Source organism: Herpailurus yagouaroundi, unplaced genomic scaffold (assembly GCF_014898765.1).
Source record: "Herpailurus yagouaroundi ecotype Mexico unplaced genomic scaffold, PumYag 192, whole genome shotgun sequence".
Classification (NCBI taxonomy): Eukaryota; Metazoa; Chordata; class Mammalia; order Carnivora; family Felidae; genus Herpailurus; species Herpailurus yagouaroundi.
In genome coordinates, this window is record NW_024412423.1 from 4,465,151 (window position 1) to 4,474,520 (window position 9,370).

Consider the following 9,370-nt stretch of genomic DNA (forward strand, 5'->3'; position numbering starts at 1 on the left):
GGAAGGAAGGAAGGAAGGAAGGAAGGAAGGAAGGAAGGAAGGAAGGAAGGAGGGAGAAAAGGAAGGAAGGAGAAAGAGAAGACAAAAACAATTTAAAAATATGTTGAGAAGAAATTTATAGTTAGGATAGAGTTTAAAGAATAATCAAGGAAGGAATTCAGGGTAATTTGTGTCGTTAATGTAGGCACCCAATTTGGTGCCTATTTTATGATTTGTGATTCATGATCTGGCTCCACGAGCTTGCGAGAGAGAACAGAAAAGCCTTTAAGTGGAAGACTGAAGTTCTCCTCCCGGCCAGATAATAGCCAAGACCGCCTTCCCCCAACTCACAACTTCTGGGATCTTCAGCAGTTTTCCTCACTTCCAAAAATGGGACATAATTCTCACAGGTGCAACCTCTTTGGTTCTATAGCTTACTGCTCATAAGACGCTGGCTTAAGAACAATCTTGAACACAAGTTCCACCTTCTTAAGGAATGACTGTCCCTTATGCAAATTATTATTTGTTTCTCCAGGTGCACATGCATATGCTGTACCCAATGCAAGCCGTACAACCTTGCAAGCACAGACCCCACAAATCCTAGCCACCATCCTTTAGAGAAATCCTGGAAACTCCTGTCTAATACCTATTGTTAACAATCCCAGCATCCATCCATCCATCCATCCATCCATCCATCCATCCATCTGCCAGTCCGTCCATCCGCCTCTGCCTCCTTTCCTTTATGCCCATGGGGTACCATCTTTCACAATAACCTTGAATCTTTCTTGGTGGTAGTTATGGACGCCAGACATGTCTACCATGTGCCTTTACGATAAGTAACTTGGTCTCCTTGTCCCAGTTTTCTCTTTCCTCCACCCTGTGTTGCATACTGCTACGGAATCCATGAAGACACTCCTGACAGAATTCTACTGACCAAAGCGGGCTCTTACATCAGCAGGTCGTGGGAGGCCCAGGCCCTGATCTCACTTTACTCTCCTACTACTCCTGTCCAAGCCCACTGTCCCTTCTTCCCTCTGGCAAGACCATTCCTGAACAGTTTTCATTCTTTGCAATCATTGTGCCTCCCCTGCCCTCACACTGTTTCTTTCCTGTGCAGGAAACATCCTTCCCGCTGACCACTGTTCACCTGCACCCCTTCTCCTGCATCTGTAAAAATCAAAGGTTGAATTTTTGAGGCCTTTGCTCTTACGAGAAATTCATCCATAGACCCATTCAGCTTATCCCACCCAATATTTTACCAATTGGCAATATTTCCCATAAAAAGGGGAATTTCCCACTTTGGTGGAAAAAGAAATCAGAACAAAGGGCTGGAAACAGACGGTGGCCACTGCCCCTTGGACAGTGTGGCTTGCACACACCAGTACCCCAGCCTTATTCCTGCCCTGCGTCACTCACTGCTTGGCTCTGGTAGGTTCTGCATCAAAGACCCTTGAAAAAAGCTTGCTTATTCTTTAAGATCTAATCTAGTTTTGTAGACTCTGTGACTCCAGCTGAAAGTATTTATTCTGAAAGGCTCTGGGCTTTATTGTGAGTGATAGAGGCAACAAAATCGCTCTTGGAAATCTGATGTGCCTTATACATACAGTAAGCCTCAAATAAAAGCTTCCTGTCACCTAAGAAACGAACATCTCTGTGTTTTGTGAATGGGAGAGAAAAGTTCCCATACAATCTGATCTTTGTAACTGGCTTGCATTCTTAAACTAATGAACTAATTCAGGCCAAGTATTAAAGCCAAAATGGGACTTTAAGATATAAGAAGAAAGGAGGCGCCTGGGTGGCTCAGTTGGTTAAGCCACAGGCTCTTGGTTTTGGCTCAGGTCACAGTTTCACGGTTCGTGAGTTTGAGCCCCACATCAGGCTCTGCACTGACAGTGCTTGGGATTCTCTCTCTCCTTCTCTCAAAATAAATAAATAAACTTAAAAAAAAAAAAGATACAAGAAGCAGCTACATGACCAGAAAATCTCTGTAATATTTTACATCATTGGGATAGTATCCTAATTAAGAGTATGGTCTTTGGAATCGAATGGCTTGAGTTCAAATCCTGACTTGCACTAAGAGCTGAGGGACCTTGGCTGCATTACTTATTCTTCCTATGTGTTGGCAATCTCATCTATAAATGGGAATTAAAAATGATCTCCTATAATCATTAACAGGCTATTTGGAAAGGTACTATCCTCTTTAGAAATACGATGTTAGGGGCACCTAGGTGGCTCAGTCAGTTAAATGTCCGAACTCGGCTCAGGTCGTGATCTCGCGGTTTGTGAGGTCCACCCCGCGTCAGGCTCTGTGCTGACAGCTCAGCACCTGGAGCCTGCTTCGGATTCTGTGTCTCCTTCTCTCTCTGTCCACACCCCCACCCTCTGCTCGCACTCTGTCTCTCTCTCTCTCTCTCTCTCTCAAAATAAATAAATAAACAACATTAAAAAAAAATACAGATGTTAATCACAGACTGTTCTTGAAAAGCATTTGGCTCTGCCAAATCACCTTTAGGAACAAGAATGAATTCTTGGTTAGAGAGCTAGAAATCACTGCTAAATAACGTGCTTTGTTAAAGCTCCCTTGAGAATACTCTTAAGTATGCTGTATACATTTTATAAACAACAAGGACTATAGCTCACATTTCTAATTGTTTCCAGAACGTTTCTAACACAAAGACTAATATTTTCCACATAGCCTCACTCCCTTATTAAAACAATCTAGTTTTGTAAATTCATATTCGATTCTAACTGTCCTAAGACTTGGCAGGAAATGCCTTTTCAGTGGACGCTAATCTACGTGCATATATTTTGAGTAAGTGATTCCAATTCAGACGCAAAACTTTAAAAACAAAACCAACTGCTTTTTAGGCCATTTTCCAAGTATCTGAAGTCACGACTCCATGATCCAAATTCAGCTGTACATGTGCAAGTAAGCAATATTGCAGATGGGGGTTCAAGGCTTTTCCCGCTCGCCCTTAAAGAAAGAAAGGTGTTGGATGTTACCGTTGATGTAGGCACACTGGTTTTCTCTCAAGATTCTTTCAGACTTCTTGATCATCTCGTTGGATTTTTTGTCAGGCCAGGCAAATAATGTCTCCTTTAGATTTCCCTGCAGCATCTTCAGAAAGCAGTGGGAGTCAGTGTGATCATGGATGCTGCTATATATACACAAAGAGACAACTGAGCTCAGTAAATGGTCCAGGCCCCATGCGTGCAGTAAGTCTGCCCAGAACTTCCCGCCACATCCTATCATGAGGACAGGTCACAAACCACTTTACAAACCTTTGTAAAGGTCATCAATTTATAATTAACATCGTTCAGGGCGACATATAAGATACAGTAAGACCTTGGATTGCGAGGAACTTGTTCTAGGAGTGCTCTGCAAGATGAGCGAATATTTTTCTTTTTTAATGTTTATTTTTGAGAGCCAGAGAGAGACACAGTGTGAGCGGGGAAGGGGCAGAGAGAGAAGGAGACACAGAATCTGAAGCACGCTCCAGGTTCTGGGCTGTCAGCACAGAGCCTGACGCAGGGCTCGACCTCGTGAACCGTGAGATCATGACGTGAGCTGAAGTCGGAAGCTTAACCGACTGAGCCACCCAGGCGACCCAACGAGCGAACATTTCTAATAAACTTTAACTTGATAAACAAGAAATGTCTTGCAATACATATCACATGATCACAAGTGAGCCAATGGTTCTTGAAATTGGCTGTGATATACAAGTGCTTTGGATTATACGCATGTTTCCAAAATGAATTATATTCACAAACCAAGGTTTTACTGTACTATGGCTTTCGTATCAATGTACATATGGCATTTTTATCTTCTTTTATCTTCCCCAAGACATAGCTTTTAATAACTTGGTTAATCTGGGCTACAACTTGATTATACAATTACATTAGGGAAAATCTGGAAAGAATAAAGATAATTATCTACAATAACTGTGTCTCACTTGTAAGATCACGTAGCATATAGTGTTTTTTTCTCACCCCAGGCCTTTTCTCTCTTTTCCTTCGAGGGACAAAAGATATGTATATGGATGTTAACACCCAGAAGTTATACTGTAATAATGTTAACATTTTGTAGGTTTAAAGTATTCCACCTGTGATTAACTCCCAATAACGGAGGGAGAAAGAAAGGACATTGGATTTGCAGGAAATATTTATTCATGTAATCGTAAACGGTATTTCAGTTTAATAAGTAGCATTAGCCGTAGGGTTGATTAAAAGATAGGAAGCCATATATGTCATTAGCATTTAATGCCTATGTTGAATCCATTAAACTGTAAGAATTCATAAAACTGTAAGAACTCATTTCCTAAACCCACAGAGCCTAGTCCCACTTTCGACATATAATCTACTTTCAAAATATATTGAAAGAATGGATGCAACCAACTCCATTCTATAGGAGTAAATAAATGTCCTTGAGATAGACCTGACTCGCCCCCAAATCTCATAAATTCAGGTTTCCTTTCTCCCACCAAAAATGGGTCTGCCATTTTTGTTTGTACCATTCTCAAAAGCCTGAGAAGGATCTGTTTACAGAGATAGCAACTCACAAATGTATCAACTAAAGACAAATGAAGGAACCAAGTTTCAAAGAATTGGAATTAGTTTAAGCTGCCTTACCCTCTACATAAAAAATTAAAAAGAAAACTAAAAAATTAACAGTCAACAATTAACTTGACGCAGAAAGAAATCTTCGGAACTGGTGAACTCCTTTTCTAGGTCCGGATGTGGACACTTTGGTCTTTGGTCCTGCAATTCATTGCATATCTCAAAGCACCAACAAAGGTCAAGTTTTAGCAAAATTCCATATATACTTAACTCCACAGAAGACAGAGATGAAGTTAAACTGGTTACATACATCTTTTGATTTACGACTCATTTTGGGGGGCTGGTTTTGACACTCAGGGTGTATGCCTAACTCCCTGACCCTAATTCCCGTAAGAAATTCTTGTTGGGACGTTGTAAGCAAAATAATTGTAACATGAGATGTGTTAGTGCTCCCAAGACCTGTGACCATTCTGGCACTGGACTTTGCTGACGCCGGAACAGAGAATTAGTAAATATCTGCAAACGAATAATTGTATTACCTGCCATGTCCTTCACCCCAGCAGAGAATCATTAGATTAAATTTTCCATTTCCTTCATCCACAAGATTTCGGGTATACCTAAAAGGAAGGTATTCAGAAGTCTGAATCTGGTTGATGAAATATGCACTGGGAAAAAGAAGTGTGTCACAAAGTATGGCTGGTTGACAAATGCTAACACCTCCTCCTCCAAACAACTTAAAAGGGAAACAAATAATTTTTCACAGTTCAACATCTTGGACATTTTTTGTATTTTGAACCACCATGTTTGTAGATGTTCCGTTTTAATTAATGGCACAAAAAAGATAACGGGGGAAGAAAAGGAAATTCTTTGATTCTCCACATGACAGCCTTGAGCTGATAAAGAGTCAGTTTCTCACAGAGGTATTTGCAGAGTGCATTGCTGCTGTATATGCAAAAAAGTTGCTATTGCTTTATTTTTTCTCTTGTAAGCTAAACCATAAGAAACAAGGTTTCATTACACAGCTGTTTTTAGAATTCTCCATAATTTTTGCTATAGCCCAGACACAAACCACATTCAAAAGCACTCATGATTTAAAGTCCTCCACAAATAGGGTGGGGATTGATTTAAGTATACAACAAAGGAAATTTACATGAGCATAGTAAGTAACACTCTAAAACTTTTCCAGGAGAAACCAGCAACTGGCCCCCTTAAAAAAATCCCAAATCAAAACCACCACAAGCCCATCATCAGGGGAAAAAACAAAAAACAAAAAAACACAACAACCCACTTTCAAGTTCCTATTGATCAAAGGGGTACCATCCAGGGGTGCGTGGGTGGGTCAGTCAGTTAAGCCACAGACTTCCGCTTAGGTCATGATCTTGCCCTCCAGGAGCTCAAGCCCCAGGCGGGACTCTGGGCTGACAGCTCAGAGCCTGGAGCCTGGTTCCGATTCTGTCTCCCTCTCTCTCTCTCTGCCCCTCCCCTGCTCATGCTGTCTCAGTTTCTCAAAAGTAAATAAACATTTAAAAAAAAAGGGGGGGTATCACCCATACCATCTAATTAGTAAAGTTTGATAATTATGACATTCATTTAGATTTATTTTTTTTTTCATTTAGATTTATTTTTTAAGAGAAGGAATCTTTACCCCATATTTGGGGTACTGTTTGATCACAGAGTCATCTGTTCACTTAGGTTCCTAATGCTCCTTCCTCCCCTTTCTTCCCGCAAGGCAGAAAGCCAGGTGCTGGCAGAGGGAGAGAGTGGATTAGTAAGTGCTATTCAGATGTCAGTCATCCTAAATTTGTAGCCCTTGAGGACCTACCAAGAGGCTGTGCACACAGCCTTTAATTCACAATAAACTACATTTTGTTACACACACACACACACACACACACACACACACACACACACACACACAGACTCTTTCTCCCTCTACCAGTCTTAGGGGCCCCCCTCTTGCTTCTCTGGGACTGTTCCCAGAGAAATTACTGTCTGGCTCACACTAGAATATATTCTTAATTTTTTTTTTTTGTAGTGTTTATTTTTGAGAGAGAGAGAGATAGAGAGAGAGAGAGAGACAGACAGAGAGTGCCAGCAGGGGGAGGGGCAGACAGAGAGGGAGACACTGAAACTGAAGCAGGCTCCAGGCTCTGAGCTGTCAGCACAGAGCTTGACGTGAACCTACAAACTGACATGAACCCATGACCCGAGCAGAAGTCCAGTGCTAACCCACTGAGCCACCCAGGCGCCCCACACTGCAACATATTCTGTCCTGGTTCTTCTGTACTGGCCTTCCCAAGGTCAGAGATCAGAATCCTTTGCAGTGCTAGGATACCTATTCCACACACACACAAATACTGCCCAAATGATTTCTGATCTCCCACCTTTCTCCAAGTGCCCACCCATTTATCTTCATTAGTTGCGACCCGCATACCCATGCAATAGATCAATCCAAATGCTTGCATCTCAAGTGATTTAATTAGAGCTTGTCGGTCAAGATGAACTCAAAGCCTGGGGAAATGGCATTGTTCTATACATAAAGAGCCCTCAGCCTACCCAGGTTGATGAATTTCACTTGATCAATCATCTACCCTGAAAGCAAACTATTACCACATCATCTGTCTGCAGTAAGTTTAGTAGTTGTTTGGAGGGAGGGCTGTGGGCTGTGGGCCAACAACGCTAATTTGAATCCTGGAGCTGCTACCTGATAGAAGTATGACCTGACGCAGGTAATCCAACCTTTTTATTAATGCCTACCACTCATCATCTGCAAAAAAAAAAAAAAAAAAAAAAAAGGGTAAGAAATTGTACCTATCTCACAGGGCTGTCATGAGGTACATGAGTTAATACAAAAATAAGGTAGAGAGTATCTGGGCCATAATAAGCCCTTGCTTACTTGGAGCTAATGGCAAAATTAAAAAGTGGCCTCCGGTAGCTTTACTGGCAACCACTTCAGGATAGGAACCGAAGGAATTTCCTGGAGCCACTGCAAACAGCGAATGGGATCTTACAAAGGCTTCACATTTGTATTTCAAGCCCTAAAATGCAGAGGAAACTGCCCTTGCTGACAAACACGCTATGTTTAGGTGAGGGGACTAACAAAAACTGTTCCCAAGGAATACACAATCTCGGTTTATTCTGATCTTTCGGGGATCCTCCTCTCCCTACCCTCAGCCCGACTAACCAGAAAGACTGAATCGCGAGCTGCCCGTCGGCAAAGAAGCCCTCACCCTTCAGGGTGATTCAGGTTTACTTCTGGCCCCGGACGACTGGTAGGGAGATTCATTTGTATTGGTACCACCGAGCGAGGGCTGCCACGGGCCCCCTCGCTCCATCACATGTGGCAAAGGCAGCGGTCTTCAACTGACATTCCGGAGGGCCTCAGAACTGAGGATTCGAGAAAGCGCAACTGCTTGGGGGGGCTCAAAGAGAAGCAGCCCTTCAACGCACACCCCTGAGCGTGGGTTGAAACAAACCCGCAGTCCGGGAAGTTAAATGGGTTTGGGAGGGGCGGCACAAGTTGAAAAACAGCAGCAGCTGGGAACCCCACGACGCTATTTTCTATCGGTAAATAAATAAATAAATAAATAAATAAATAAATAAATAAAATGCGCGTTGGCAGGTGCTTGGCTGCAGGCGATCGAGTGATGGAGAACTGGCGGGAGGGAATCGAGTCCTCCAGCCGCCACCCCTGTCTCCCGGGGGCACGCTCCGACATTCCGGCCAGTCGGTCCCCCCCGGGCGGCGGGCCCGGCGGAGAATGAGTGCTTGGGGCCACCGGGGGTCCCCCCCACCCCGCGCCGCGGCGGCCAGGGCGAGCGACTGCGCCGGAGGGCAGGGCAGTGCTCCCGGGGCCCGGAGAAGGCGGTGCACCGGCACGAAGAGGACAAAACCCTCTGCGGCCGCGCGGTGGCCTCCGCACCCGGAGCCTGCCGCAGTCTCCGGCCAGGCGGGGATGATCCACGTTTGGCCCAAAGCGCTGAGCCGCGGGCGAGCAGGCGTAGCGCGGGGGGTGCGGGAAAGGCTGACGAGCGGCGGGCCCGGAGCGGCCAGACCCCTCCTCCGCCGCGCCCTCGGATCCCTCTTCGGACCCGGATCCCGCGCCGGGGCTCCCGCGGCCAGGGCTAGGGCGCGCTCACCTGTACTGGTCAAACTTGGCGTACACTGCCCACTCGGCGGGGTCGCTCTCGTAGGCTTCCATGACGGCCTGCACCTCCTCCACGTTGACCTCCTCGCCGGCGAAGAGCTGGTGCAAGATGCGGATCAGATCCGCCAGGGTCCGCGGCTTTAGCACCTCGGTCTGCTCCATCCCTCGCCGAGCTGGCGGCGCGCGCGGCTCTCCGGTGCGGGAGCTGAGCGAACCGAGGAGCCGGCGGCGAGGGGCCTTAGCTGCTGGCTGGACGGCTACACACGCTCGAGCGCCGCAGCCGAAGGAACGCCCCCCACCAAGACGGCAAGAGACCCCCCCTCCGACGTCCTCCAGCGGCGTGGCGGATCCGGGCTCGCAAGAGACGGGCCGCGCACACAAATCAGGACCAAATCGGCTGGCTTGGGCGGCCCCGGCCCTTTTTAAGCTCTCGGAGTCAGCGGGACTGTACCAACGGCTCTCGGAGGGTGGGGAGAGGCGCGGAGCAAGCTGGGCAGCCGGGCGGAGGCGGCGAGAGCGTGCGGACAAGGTCCACGCAGGCGGCCCCGCGCCCCCCGACAACGCAGCGCTCTCGGGAGCCCCCGTCTCGGCGTCCGCGCGCTCGCGGTGGGCTTCGCGCGGGGTGTCCGCCACCTCCGCGCGGCGCCTTGTGTCCGCCCATCCCAGCCCCTCTGCCCGCGCCCCCTC

General features: G+C 46.3%; 1 protein-coding gene across 1 annotated transcript in view; it reads right to left on the reverse strand.

The window, feature by feature from the left end:
- Positions 1-9,080, reverse strand: part of CDO1 (cysteine dioxygenase type 1) — a 13,728-nt gene extending 4,648 nt beyond the window's left edge. The window contains exons 1-3 of the mRNA XM_040444265.1: positions 8,676-9,080; positions 5,076-5,153; positions 2,983-3,137 (exon numbers count right to left, since the gene is read on the reverse strand). Coding sequence (XP_040300199.1) covers positions 2,983-3,137; positions 5,076-5,153; positions 8,676-8,845 — 403 coding nt within the window. The 5' untranslated portion in view covers positions 8,846-9,080. The remainder of the gene's footprint in view (positions 1-2,982; positions 3,138-5,075; positions 5,154-8,675) is intronic.
- Between the last annotated feature and the right edge of the window lie 290 nt (positions 9,081-9,370).